We start from the raw sequence: 15,072 nt of genomic DNA, 5'->3' as shown, positions 1-15,072 counted from the left end.
ACTGACAAATGTCGGAATACAAATTCTCCAATAGAACTAGTCCTGTCGTACAGTACAAGATACTTAGGTATAAATGGGTTAAATTTGGAGCATATAATTATATTCACTATAAAAGGGAAATTTGATTGTTGCCATTTTTGTTACACATCTTAAACTTTATTCTAGAAGCAAAATTCCCCAACATATTTGAGGTAGAGTTTTTTTTTTATTAATAAAGCAGCGTGTTAAACAAATAATAACCACAGTGTTCGCTAAGTGAATAAAACCCCTATAAATTACATAAATATTAGCAGTATTTCAGTACTAAATGTACTGATGTTAAATTCAAGTCTTTATTTTTGGCACCTTTTTTTGTTAAAACAGCGTAAACTCTCGTCACCGTGAAAATAAATTAGGAAATAAGTCTTAATTTCTTCTAGAAACAGTCGTTGCTATAATAGAAAATAATACGAGGGCGCATTGTGAAATATTACGTTTTTCTAAATATGAATTTTTCATGTCACCGATTTTGTAGGTTCGTCGCCATTAAAACGTCTTTACCACAATGATATAATTTTGTTTTTATCAATGAGAATGAAAGCTATATACACAAAAATTATATGTACTGACACACTTTATAGAAGTTTGAGGGGCGGGGTCACTGTAGGAAAGAGGTGTATATGCAGCCATCTTTATTTTAAAAAGTACATCTAAAAAAGCCACATTCTGATATTTCTATTTTAAAAAGTTGGTCACTCTTTTTTTTCTTTTTATATTCTGACATGATCCTTTTGGGTCGTGTGACTAACCTATCAAATGTACATGTCCATATCCATGGTCCAACTGTTTGACAAGACTGACTCCTTTATTCATTGTCATTAGTCTAGTGCCTGACTATCGAGAAATGTGCAGAAATAGTGACCAAGTTGAAGTCTAGTACCCGACATCCTAGATATTTCTTTTGGCACAGTCAGCCGACAGTTGATTGATGCAGTACTAAAGTGGTGTTGGACTGGTTGTTTCAGGTGCCAGTCTTAATTGCAGGTTTTCAATACCTTAAGTTTTGGGACTCTCACACACAGTATTGAGAGTCCTAAATTTTCGGACTAATTGTTACCATTGGCGTACTACATGGAAATGCAATTACTAGTGCGCCCCACGTATGTATGTCGTGGATTGTCACTTAAATTTTGCCAGAGGGATGGGGATTTTGTGATTTTTGTCACTTCAAAACTGACAATCCCCACGTCTTGGGTGGGGCAGCCCGGGGGGGGGGGAGGGGGAAACAGTTGATAGATGCATAAACAGACCAATGTTATGCTGCATGTACCAAATTCTGATGTAGGAACCCCGCCCCTATACTCCCCACAATATATATAATTATAATGCCCATCTGGCCCCTAAGACACTGCACAACGGGACGTGCAACGCCCTTGTTCCCCCAAACCCAATATCTTAGAGGAAACAAACTGCAAGCCATATTGGACCGGGGTGGATGGAGATTTAGACTATGGAGTTGCGTCCATGCTGGCGACCAATGCATGCAACTTCCATCAGAATTCGTACATTTTAACTACGTAGTGATTACAATTACATTAATTTCTTAAAAACCAGTATTACAAGTAAGTTAATTTGCATCGCGTAATAGGCCTATATACCAGAGTGACATTTACACATGCGATCAACGCTTGCCACTAAACCTTCTTAATTATTCACGTTGAAATCCTCGAACGCTGAAGTCCACTTTCCAATAAAATGTGCGATCAATATCAAAATGCTGGAATTTATCGGTCAAGTTAATTAGGTGAAGCGCAAGATGGCCGCCTTTACAACGGCTACACATCAATCGTGTCGGCATGGTACCAGCTACCAACGATTGGCTCAGTGATTCTATACACAAACGCAGGATACCAGTGGATTTGATCACTGGTAGGCAGTCCTGTCTGCGCTGGTGCCCCGAGATACTGCCTGATGCTATGCCACCATCTGAGTGGCGCGAAGACACCGTGGGCGACCCAATCAACGTCCAAAACGGCGTAGTTGGAGGCTGCAACGCCATCCACGACCAATGTGCCGTGGTATGTGAGGGGAGCCACCGCCCCTGGTTTCCGTACTGTAGACACTCCAGTCACCCTGGCGGGTACCAGCCTTGTTTCTCTGTCGTGGTCGTGTACTGTGGTGTAAAGGTACTGGCCCGTGTGGACGTCGCTGGCAAACATGGCCCTGCTGTCGGTGAAAGAGGAGTTCGTGTCCGAAACGTAGAGCACGTGCTGTGGGGTCAGGGTGGCAGTGTAGCCCGGCCGATCCGTCTGAATGACGCGATACAGCGTGTCCTTGCTTGGGTCGCGGTCAAGGAATGTGATGACGTCACTGAAAGTGACCAGTCCGCTGGATTTGTCCACCACCTTGACCTTATCACCGATCCGGAGGTCGGCCATTGTTCTTGTTTCGCCATTTCGGAGAGTGACGAGGGAATCTGCAGGGAAGCACCCGCCGGACTTGGCAGCTTCCGAAGAATCTGGACAAGCAAAAAAAGAAAGAAAAGAATCAAATAAATAGGCTTAAATGAAATAAAAACAACAAACAACATCTTCATCAATTTTGGAATACAATGTCTCTTGTAAAACGACATTGACAAAATGGAGGACCGCCAACATAGGGCTAGATAGATCAGTCGGTAGAGCATCAGAACGGTAATCCGGAGGTCGCAGGTTCAAACCTAGTCTATGTAATAGACGCTCGTTGAAGACGAGCGTCTATCACATGCGTGCAGATTCCACGATTAATTATGCAAGACGGCCGCGTACTGACCACCAAGTTTTGACCAATCAACAGGCGTCTACTATATCGTACAAGCATGTCTCTGTTGACAAAAGTTGGTTTCATGGAGGCCGCCATGTCTGCTGAGTCAGCTGACAGCTGTTGACTAATCAACATCCTCCGTCACAATCTGGACGGAAAATGACGGTAAACGGCTGTGATTGGCTGATGTGCTGCGTTGCATAATATTTGCATGCACGCATGTATCTGACGTTCGTACGGAGCACACGGCTCGCTCCGTATAGAACGGGTGATACTCAGACTAGTTCAAACCCTGCGCTCCAGTCAATTTCTTTGTTCAACTTTCAAATTACACAAACTTAACGCTTACGGAAAATGGTGTATGAAGTTCCAGTCCGATTGGTAGGGCCTACACTTAATGCAATTGACAGTTTCAACCTCAAGGTTTTCTACAAAACTTAACTGAAGTCTATTAAGATGAGAAACTGCTGAACATGTGAAGGGAACGAGCAGATTGACAACCCCTTGCAGCAAATAAAACCCGTTTACTTTGCAGCAGAGTTCGCTGGCAAAGACAGCACGAACTTTGACCCTTGACCCCGATATTGTGTTCGCATTCGCCATCTTCCTTTGTTCGGTTCGATAACAGACGGTTTTGTTGCCCTTACTATATCTCGCTCGGCAAACATTGACACACAATTACGTCTCTGAACAAACTGGGTTAAACTCAACTCATTTGTGCTTCCGAAAAGGTATTCCTGGCAGTCCTATCTTGTGGTGGACTGGAATTTATCATGGCGTGGTCTCATGAAGGGAGGACAAATCGAACTAAGCAAAGTTTAACTTGGTTCGCTTTCGCCTTTGATTTCATCCCGGCCAGCCGACAGACGTAAATACGGCCATTAAAACTTGACAATGGCATAAATAGAACGAGAAATGCAAACATTGTTGGAATTTTTTCAAAGCACAAATATTTTTCCTTTTCAAATTTCGGTGGGTTGCCGCGACGTAGAAGAAAAGCTGTTGTAAGTTGTGGTTCGGTCGAAATCTACATGCATCTTCCGAAAGCCTAAACATAAAAGGTGGAATTTTCTGTTGCTAACTATTCCGCCCAAAATGAAAATTAGATTTAAATTGACATTCATTTACCTGTTTAGATATAACGTTCAGTTTTCTTAATACCAGGGTCGGTAAAAGTTTATGCATTCGAACCAAATTTGCACCGAAAATTTGCCGAAACCGAACCCAAAGTTTGAGAAAAATGATCCCGTGTATTAGATTTGCAGTCGATTCGAGTCCAGTCACCGTGAGTGAATTATAAGTCCATTCTCAAGTAGGGACACAGTACCGGGATCAATACAATGGAATGCATTTTCATTTACATGAATAGTGACTCAGGACTGGATGAGTTGTGATGGACGTGTGAGGACGAAGGACTTGTGAGTACTTGTGAGTACTTGCGAGGACTTGTGAGATATGATGCGGCCACTTGTGAGGACTTTTGAGGACTTGTGAAGACTTGTGAGGACTTGTGAGGACTTGTGAGGACTTGTGAGGACTTGTGAGGACTTGTGAGGACTTGTGAGGACGGCGAAATTGTGATGGACTCGACTATAACCCTACTGTGTATACAAACATGCACTGTAAACCAATGGTACCTGAGAGACCTACCTGACTTGACAGAGCAGTGGACCCAAGTCTTGGACTCGAAGGAGACCCAGTCAAACCCAGCCTCCACAGCCAATCGTGCCAGCATGCCGTACTTGGTCCGGTCCTTATCGCTGGTGGTGATGTCCACGGCCCGGCCCTCGTAGTGAAGAGAGTTCTCGTCGTGGTGCCCGTCCTCGTCCCACGCCTCTGTTACGCGAAGCAGGATACCAGGCCACTGGTTCATGACGGAAATGGCCAAGGAGTTGAGCTTGTCCTTGCATCTCTGTTCAAACCAGAGAAAAGTAGGAACATTTAGGACATTTTTCAAAGGTGAACAACGAAGATGAACCTGCGACCTCTTGGGCACGGTTCAGGCACTCTAGATCTGCCTTGCCTTGGCTATGTTGCACATTATGGCGGTCGCCAAATTATTTGCATTAATGGGGTAGTGGTTGCGTCATTTTGCTCGTGCGGAAGCACCTAGTAAATGTTGGATCTATACACGTTCACTTGACAGTGACGTGTGTTCCTGAGCAGGCTTAAAGTTCCAATTGCTTCATAGTCATGTAAGAAAAAGACATTTGGAAGTGGGACCATGGTGCCTGCTTAAGTCGACTGTGTTGATTCCTTAAAAAATTGATTAATAAAGAGGTGAGGTATCCGTAAGAGCCAATAAGATGCAGTGCATTGTGAAGGTGGTATACACACTACATACATAGCTGTCCTCATATCAGGACAGGATTCCAGTCCGTCAAGATACTGAAAATAATCCAGCCCGCACTCAAAAAAGTCCCGGGTGACATTTGGCATGATACTTTTCAGGTTCAAAATGACATTCTGGTTTTGGGGTTTTTTTGGCGGGGGGGGGGGGGGCAGGGGGTGCAAAATGATACTTTTGCCAACATTTTCGGGTCAAAATGCCAACCCAGAAAGTGCCCAAGAGAAGTGCTATTTTGACCCGGAAAAGTATCAATTTGACCAAAAAACGTTTCAGGTCAAATACGGATTCGAACTTCAATCGTCTGGCCAGTAAACGTATCTGTTCCTTTGACAACGTAACGAATTCAGCGAATTCATTCTGTCAGTTTCAATAGATAATCAAAACACATACACTGAATCTGATTCAGGTGTCCTTACTTCTAGATGCAGGAAGGTTCTAGAAATCCCTACTTGACTTGAGGAGCTCGGCCTGAAGTGGGGGGCAAAAACCTGCGGACTAAGTGTGTTCAACGGATAAAGCCTTGCCACTGCCGCGATCCCACCCCCAATAACATCACGGTAACCCCGACAACAATCAGGTGGCTAGAGTCGGTCAGAAGCAAGCGACCGTTCGTTGGTATTGTAACTGCGGTCACCTCGATTCTTCTTTTGTTTTCAAGAGGTACATTTCGGTCCCGTGTCAAGTCGTCGTCCGACTGTAAAGTGACCGAGATTGACCTCTTTTAGCTGGGGCCATACGGCCCGCCATATTGGGTCGTTTCTACGCTACTCTCAAGGGCGTCGGGCCGGTAGTGGAGACCTTCGTACTCGTCGTCAGTTTTAAAACCTGCCCGGTCTTTTAATTCCGACTGTCATTTAAAGTAAATCGGTTTGTTTACGGTTATCAATTCTGGCATGTGTCCTTTTTTAGGTTTGATAAAAAAGGGGGTCGATGTTTTATCTGCGAGTGCTATAGACCATAGACTAGACAAAATTAAAAAGATAAACGAAATGATCATGTGCGCAGTTAAAGTCGGCACTCTTTGGTTCCCAGCCTAATGCATGATTCCGGAATTCATTACAACGGAAGATGATGTTTTGATGTCGAATTATCGTTGCCTTATACTTTACTTGGAAACATGTTGCCATCTTATGATATTCCCTTGTGCAACTTTACCAAATTGCATTGTTTGCCGCCCCTAGTGTGTTGGGTAAGGTTTGCCTATATATGATCGAAGGGCGTGTAACAAAACGGTATAGGCAATATTACGCCGGTCCCAGAATTCGCAAGTGCAGGGGGGGGGGGGGGGCGGGGGGAGTCAGTCGGTCAGTCAGTCAGTCAGTCAGTCAGTCCGTCACTGGGATAGGTACAAAGATGATACTATATAGGCCGGCCCTCTGGACTACCAAAAACTTACAGGACTTGTATAGCAAATGAAAAAAATAAAAATAATAGATAACACCATCATGCGTGTCTGGTCCCCTGTGTTTCCCCTGATGAGGCAGCACTATATGAACTCAATATGTTACCAGACTGTAAACTAAATTTTCTGTCAGCACATAATGTACTTTTTTTGCGGTGAATGTGTCTTTCAAATAAAACTCAGTAAGGTTTTGTATTGACTACATGTATACGTGTTTTGCTCAATTAGCTTTGTTTGACGTCTCACAGAACTTATTTGTTTTGTTTTAGTTCAGTTGTCAACTTACTTTCAACGAACCTGCGAGGAAAGTACACTATAGGCTTTTACAAACCACAGAAAAATAGGGCCTATATAATAGATCTCAACAGAGAACACTGGGGGGGGGGGGGGGGAGGAAGGGAGGAAACAAGTCCAAAGCTTGATCATTATCTTTCAAATGAAACACTTCACAAATAAAAACGTAAACTTTTTCAACATTAATTCTTCGGAAAAAATCCTCCAAGCGAAAATTTCATTCGTGAAACAATATAACCTATTTATGTCGAAAGGCCAATTTTTTTGTTTGGGTAATTTAATTACTCAATACAAGAGTATTTTTCCTTATTGTTTCCAAATGCCATAATTCGACAAGTAGCGTGCAATACAACAATTAACATATTTTAGGTTTATTTAAGGACACGTTTTATCAACCGTAAAACCTTAGTTTATCAACTCACAACCTCCAGTTCTCTCCCCCAACTCGCATTGAAAAAAAATTATAGAAAAAGAGAACAATTATTCCAGCTTTTCTCCTTTTGAAAGAAAGTTTCTTTTTTTTCTGGTTCGAGTGAAGTTGCCTTCGGGAGTAGCAGCGGGCCGAGTGCCAATCATCGCCGGGTTGTGTTGACGTGTTGAGCGGCCCGTGAAATGCAGGACGGAACTGGGGGCCTACCCGGCAATTGTTCTCAAACTTCGGAACAAATCCCCCTGTCTAGTTTTTGGAGTGGCTGCTTTTCTTTTCCTCTGCTTCAACAACATGAAAAAGTACTTTGCCAGGGGCAACTGCGTTCAATAACCGCAAACGGGACGGTTTCCTCCCCTCAATATAATAACAGCACACTCTGCTTCAATAAACTTCGCTCAAGTTTATGTAATTTTGGTTCAAAAGTGTCACTCTTTTAAAACATATTTTTAAAACAAATAGGCAATGTCTTCCCAATGTTTTCTCAATCTTCGAGCAGATGTTGTCCAAACAGACAGACTGAAATGCTTGAGTGAATCCAAAATAAAACGAAGGAGAATGTATAAGAAACATTAGTGATGCATGATGGAAAACTAGCTTCTTTTTTACCTCATACGGTGACTTGGGGATTTTTTTTAATTAACAACTGGATTCTTGCCTACCTTCAACACATGGATTCGTAGTTCCTACGCATAGCCAAACCTCATTTTTATCTCCTTTATACAGGTGGAGTTTTTTGCCACTTTTCCAGCAAAATGCTATTTTTTTGGGCACTCTTTTGTTGGACTTAAGATTGGCATGCGTGGTATCATTGTTGACCCAATGCCATGAAAAATACCATGTTTGGCAGTGTGCCACCAGGACTGATTTTATTAAGCTATTGTACTGAGCAAAAAATAATGCTTAGCAATATTTCAAGCCAAACTGAGCATCAGCTTGAATACCACTCACAAGCAACAGACTTTACACGGCAACTGGTTGGATAACCTGTTTTACTTAGTAAAGCATTTCCACAGATAAGAAAATTGTTGATAGCAACCTGAAATCGAACCCACTTTGAAACCGCAGCCAAAGAACTAGAATCTTACTTTTATCTACTTCTCCTTTTAATAAATCATTACTAAGAGGTATTGAAAGTGTTTCAAGTTGTCTGAACGTGGTGCGCTTGGGAAGTGCGCCTTGGAATAAAATATAACGAGCTTCTCTGTTAATCTGATTTAACGGTAACAACTGTTGACATGTTGGCAAATTTTTGAGCAAAATCCCTCCCCGCAGAAATGTGGAATTACACAAAAGCGAAGAGGAAAAACGGGGGAAAGAACCCAAAAGTAAGTTAAGCGTTTCGCTCGAAGCGGGATCTGGGCATTGGGTGTACTATATACCGCGGCACTTTAAGGTATAGGCCCTGGAATGGTTGGAAGTGAAAAGAATCTTTGTCGAACTAGAAAACATTGAAAAGGGGGAAAATACTACAACAGAGGTCTCGACAATGGGTCGGGGATTTGTGGTGTGGACAAATACAAATTAGGACGTCGAGTATACAAGCGGAAATGTTATTTTACTATCCCAAGGGGATGGGCCAGGGGGTAAAAATTAAGACACTCTTAATGGCCGAGCTTAAGTGTGGCTAGACTGTAAGAACTGTGACAAATTACCACAGTTTTTTTTTTAAAAATCGTTATCAATGAGGCATAGGCATAAACCTCGTTTGGTTGAACGGTGCTTCGTAATTTCATGCGTTGAGCATAGGAATATTTGAAAGGATCTCGCCTAGTATAAATAATAAAATCTCTTTTTTGCGGAAAGGTGGATCTCAGTTGACTAAAGACACAAAACAAAATGGAATGTAAAGAAAAAAGGGGGTGGGTTATAACCAGTTACTCCTTTTGAAAATTTCACACGTTAAACTTAATTAGTGGATTTAGTGGATACATTGTAAAAGACCCCGACACTGCTTTTCAACAGATTCATATGGCTAAAGTCAATCTTCGTGAAGAGATATTAGACATTGTAGCGTATGATACTGTGTCAAACCTGGTTAACGCAACTCAAGATTTAACAATATTCTTTCGTGAGAAAGTAAAGAAAACGTTCGAGCTCTAGATTTTTTTTAGATTTTTGGGTCAAAATTTTCAGTTGTCACGACACTCGATGAATGACGTACAGGTGATACTAAACAATTCTTAAGTGCATGACTGTTAAACGACATACGGAGCTAAGTAGACCCTCAAAGGGGCCGTACTTGCTCGAACCATAGAGCAAGAACTATAGAACAAGGACCCATGCTCGAACCACACAGCAAGAACCCATGCTCGAACCATAGAGCAAGAACCCATGCTCGAACCATAGAGCAAGGACCCATGCTCGAACCACAGAGCAAGGACCCATGCTCGAACCATAGAGCAAGGACCCATGCTCGAACCATAGAGCAAGGACCCATGCTCGAACCACACAGCAAGAACCCATGCTCGAACCATAGAGCAAGAATCCATGCTCGAACCATAGAGCAAGGACCCATGCTCGAACCACAGAGCGAGGACCCATGCTCGAACCATAGAGCAAGGACCCATGCTCGAACCACAGAGCAAGGACCCATGCTCGAACCATAATAAAGCAAGAACCCATGCTCGAACCATACAGCAAGGACCCATGCTCGAACCATAATAGAGCAAGGACCCATGCTCGAACCATAGAGCAAGGACCCATGCTCGAACCATAGAGCAAGGACCCATGCTCGAACCATACAGCAAGGACCCATGCTCGAACCATACAGCAAGGACCCATGCTCGAACCATAATAGAGCAAGGACCCATGCTCGAACCATAGAGCAAGGACCCATGCTCGAACCATAGAGCAAGGACCCATGCTCGAACCATAGAGCAAGGACCCATGCTCGAACCATAGAGCAAGGACCCATGCTCGAACCTGCTGAAAGTCTGTTTGCTTCCAGGATTAACACCTTACAAAACAATCGGCTCGTAATGTTTGGTCATAATGTACCGACACAAACTTTCACATGTAATGCCGTACGACAAAGGCGGCCAAGGGAGTGAGACCAAACTACAAAGTGTGAAAGTTTGACAGGATTAGTCCACGATAAGTCGAGAAAGCCAAGAGTATGAAGTTGGACCAAAGCAAAGATACGGTGTTGTTGACTTATTATCGCGCTTTTTGCTTTCTCTCCGAGTCAATTTGTGAAAGTCGTGAACATTTGACGATCGACTAAAATGACCGTCACCGATCATGAAGTCTGCAAGTTGTTCTCCGTGCTCTTCACCATATTCACGACATTTGATTTTTTTAAATCCTATTTTCAATTCATATGTTTTTTAAAAAGGAAAAAACACTTTTGTCTGTTTTTATGTTTTCAACCTTCTGAAAATTTCTCTGTATTTTGGGTTGCCTTTTCGCCCAAGACGCACAAAGAGATATACCTGATTTGTTGTTGGGCAGCAAATAATGTGAAGTTTGTAAAAGTAATCATTCCATTACTAGACGTTGGCGGATTTTGTGTTCTATGTATCACACTCGAAAGTGGATAACTTTTGTATTGCTAAAAAAATATAGCAATAAGAAAACAAAATCTATTTTTCAAGTTGAAACTCGTAAATAGCACCGTGGAGAGTAACATTCGGAAACCAAAAAAGGCAATGCACATTAATCGAGACACATTCCAGACACATTCCTTCAACACTGTCCACGTGAGGAAAAGACTTTAGAAAAAAGGTGTCATTGTTTCGCAATTGTTATCGTGTAACCCCGATGTCACTCGTATCGCTATAAGCAAATAATCCAGACGAACTTTGGGTCTTTGCGATAAACAGCGGTTCGCTTTGTTCAGGTGTGAAGACGGGTAGATTAGCGGTAATCAAGAACATTTATCTATCCTCGTTCGTTGAATTGTCAGGCTTCACCAAAAAAAAAGATTTCATATTTTGGTGCACAAATATCGTCCTTGCAATTAACGCCACATCAAAATAGCAACACGTTTTTATTCAATAAACAAGACAAAGCATGTGAAAGCTTCTGCTGTTTCACTGAGAACACTGTGTTGAAGTGAATTCGTTGTTACCATTTTCATTCTCAGAATGAGATGTGAAGGAATATATGAATGTAAAGCAGGTCTTCGCGTCATATGAAACACCCTGAATCCAGAATCTTTCAAGCACACCTCTTCCCTGCTTAGCGAGGCAGTATTTGCTTACTTCAGTCTGCCAAAACTGGGTCTCGCTTTTCGTGATCTAGTTCAGTGGCCTCGCGTTCAGATGCCACAAAGTGCATGTCGCTGCCTAGGTTGCAAAAGACGGACTGCACCCAGCCAAACTTCAAACAGAAATTGTAGACGGGGATTTACGGCAAAGTCGAAAACCGGCGGGGGCATTATTACACCGTACAGCCCAAGATACTTAGTTTTTTTCCTTCTAAATAAGTAATAGAAAATCAGGGGAAATACAGCGTCGGGCGTGAGGATTACGGAACCGGCCTTCAGGTGTGATGGAGCGGGGGTGAAGGATCGAGGCGACCGACCTCAGCGCCTTTCTTCGGTCAAGCAGTTCACCCTCTGCGCGCTGAAGTTTGACAATGCGATCGGACATTCTACATTGATGCACTAATGTTTGCTTTCAACTCTTACAATACGGGAACGCCTTTATATGTATTTTACGGGCTGAGTGTCGTGTTACTTCACGAATTCTTCGCCGGTCAACATATCGGTCTTTCAATGCGTAGAAAATCGACAGTTGGGAATTAACAGGAAAAGATGCTCATGGTGCTATGCGCTGTCTGACATTCTGAATGAATAAATTTACTTTCTGAGACGTTTTATAATTTTCCAAGCAAAGCCTGTTTAAGTCAAATCAGTAGAAAAGTATTATTTGACAATTTAATGTCCACAGTTTTCAATTTCACATGTACTGATGTTCAATGTTTGCCTAAACATGCTAAAAAGCTTGAGGATGTGCTGAAACGATGAATAAATGACCTAGGTGGGAGGCGCATGACAAGTCATTGAGCAGACATCCGTTGGCCAAACCACTTAATTGAAATTAAATATTTGGGCTTATAGTCCCGTTGAACACACACGTCTTTCGTAATCACTTGCAGTTTGTTTGGCAGTGGCATGTTAGAGCATTCTTGCCATAAAACCGGACTCTATTCTTCTTCCGGCATTTTTGTGTTTGCTTGTTTTTATTTTAGATTTGCTGCGTCTCCATTGAATTCCGGGACGATTGACTTGCGCTTTGCTGTGACGGACAAGTTTGTTAATCCGAAGAGCGTACAATGCGTGTTTGCTTTGGTCCCAAGACAACACACTCAGTCATTCCATTCTAAACACACTCCGTCAACTTTGACGTGGGAACATGCGAGCTGCCATTCCAACCAAAAAAAAGGGCATTTGCCACTTCGCCAGTATATACAGTACATGGCCATCACACCTGTCGAAAGTTTTTATAAAAAATATCAAACAGCATTGTCATATTTTCCATATCCTGTTAAATCTACATCATAACCAACTTGGATCGGTATTGTTTTCGAAATCCCTGCCTTGGGGCAATCTCTTCATCAAAAAATTGTGATTGACACTTGTATCGCTTGATTCTTCCCTCAATTTCCCGCGGAATGATAATGTTGTTTTTCTGCGGTAAACCGGCGCACCCGGACTTAACCACCGCCCGTCAAGTCAATTTACTTATCCAGTTCAATGACAGTGTGTTCAACTGGATCTATATATGTCTAAAACGAAGAAATGTCAACTAAAAAGACTGATGTTTTTGTAACGAACAAAAACTGCAAATCACTTGGATATCTATCCAATATCTATGAGGACACTGACGCAAAAAAGGACATTGAGTTTAGGTATTAATGTTAAACGACATAGGCCTAATTAATGCTTTGTTTTCTGTTCTTAGTCATTTCATCGATTCGGAGCCGAAATAATTGCGACATGTTAAATAAAACACCGAAATCTATTTGGGAACGAAAAAGTTATTTGGTGTTAAATTTACCTTCACAGAATGTAAGTTTGTGTAGTTTTATTCATGTTTAAACGCGACTAGTGTGATATTAGGACTCTATGAAATACGAACTCATTGGTAAGATAATAAGGACAGTGACAGGTCACGTGTGAGGGTTAGAGTCCATGTAAGGTAAAAAGGACCAGATTTCATAAACGCCAAACTGTTGGTGATGTGGTCTATCCTGTTGCACCTGTAGTCAGTTGACTTACCAATCGGCAATATTGGACCTCATTAGTTAACAAACCCAACTGCCGGGAGAATATGCCCTTGGAATGGGATTTGGCAAAGTGCAGTCCAGATTACCTCCGTTTGTTCTTCGGCCAAAGTAACGATTTTGACCTCGATTTGCAGACAGTTATCAATCCGAAATCCCATAAAAAAAAGCCTTGGCGAAGGTTTGCCTATCAGAAGTCAATATTGAGCTGAAATTATATCAGCTGAATAACAGCAGAAAACAAAAGTTGTATTGGTAGAAACAAATGCCAACTTTCTCACACAATATATTAGTTTCTTATGTATTTGCTAGTTCATAGAATATTGCTGCAAATTGCTTAGCACATAATTTTGAGCCTGGAGAATGATTTTGAGAACACATTACTACATTGTAATAATTACCACCCGATAGTCTTTCAAAAAAGGGTCAGAAGGCCTTAATCTTCGAAGCACCTTACACAGGGCCAAGTTGTCCAACTGCTTAAGCCCCCCCCCCCCAAAAAAATATGCGTCGTTAACAGGCGTATGTAATGTTATTTCAAGAACCTCCTGCCCTCCTCCAGTTGTTATGCCTTATGAAACCTACACAGTTACCGATTAATACCATTACTAATTCCTGTTTTTCTTTTTTACGGTAAACTTCCCAACACCCACGAGGGATTCCGGCTGAAGGATCCCGCTAGGGGAACCCAGACCAACGATCCACCTGTGAAAAATGAACTTTTCCCCCGCCACCTTCCCTTCAAGGAACCAACGGCCAATGTTCCTACATTTTTCTTCACCAGCCATGGGAAATATGAAAACTCTTTTTTTTTTTTTATCGCAGAGCATCCATGTAGACGTAATGAGTGTTGTTGAAGGCTGTTGTGCCCTGAATGCACGGGTATTGTGGGCGGCTTTCTGCCCGGCTGGCTCCGTGCCCGCCTCTCCCATTTTGGGTCCGACAAAAAAACTTATAATCTCGCCTTCGGATCCGTTTTAATGGCTCTGGCGATAACTCCGTGAGTGACAGGTTTGTCAAGTCCTAGGCAGTGACACGCAAAATCGCTTTTTTTCGTTTGAATATTTCGACGATAAAGAGGAATTAAGCGTTTGATTTTGACAGCTGTCAAACGTTTTGCTTCAGATGTTGCAGGAAATTTCGCAATGGAAGTATGCAAAGCTTCATCGCCATCAAGTTTCAGGACACGAAATTCTACAAAGTGACAATTACAGACTGTTCAACCTATTTTACCCGTAACAAATACCCCTAAATAATTGAGGACCCAGTACCTTAGTAGCTTAATAGCCTATTAGATATCATGTCCAAAACTAAATGTCTGGAAAACGTTTGATCTTATTGATCATCAAAGGATACTGAGATCTCATTCTAATATTTAAAAGTAAAAGCAAATAACCATATTCAACGGCCAAAATGTAGACGCGGCATCATCATGGAAAAAAAGACGAACCTATTATGGAGAATAGCCTACAATAGCCTAACCTCTGTTTCTCATCATATAACAATCGGCATCCTGCTTTATAATGGTTTCGTTTTTATGTTTGATAAAACTCGATAAAGATCAAGCATTTTGTCTTTTCAATCTTC

The 15,072-nt window shown here is 42.0% G+C and overlaps 1 protein-coding gene across 1 annotated transcript in view; it reads right to left on the bottom strand.

Moving 5' to 3' along the window:
• Window positions 1-1,683: 1,683 nt before the first annotated feature.
• Window positions 1,684-15,072, bottom strand: part of LOC119729696 (indian hedgehog protein-like) — a 33,929-nt gene continuing 20,540 nt past the window's right edge. The window contains exons 3-4 of the mRNA XM_038202378.1: window positions 4,432-4,693; window positions 1,684-2,497 (exon numbers count right to left, since the gene is read on the bottom strand). Coding sequence (XP_038058306.1) covers window positions 1,815-2,497; window positions 4,432-4,693 — 945 coding nt within the window. The 3' untranslated portion in view covers window positions 1,684-1,814. The remainder of the gene's footprint in view (window positions 2,498-4,431; window positions 4,694-15,072) is intronic.

This window comes from Patiria miniata, unplaced genomic scaffold (genome assembly GCF_015706575.1).
Source record: "Patiria miniata isolate m_02_andy unplaced genomic scaffold, ASM1570657v1 HiC_scaffold_21, whole genome shotgun sequence".
In the NCBI taxonomy this organism is placed as follows: Eukaryota; Metazoa; Echinodermata; class Asteroidea; order Valvatida; family Asterinidae; genus Patiria; species Patiria miniata.
This window is presented reverse-complemented; position numbering and strand designations above follow the sequence as displayed.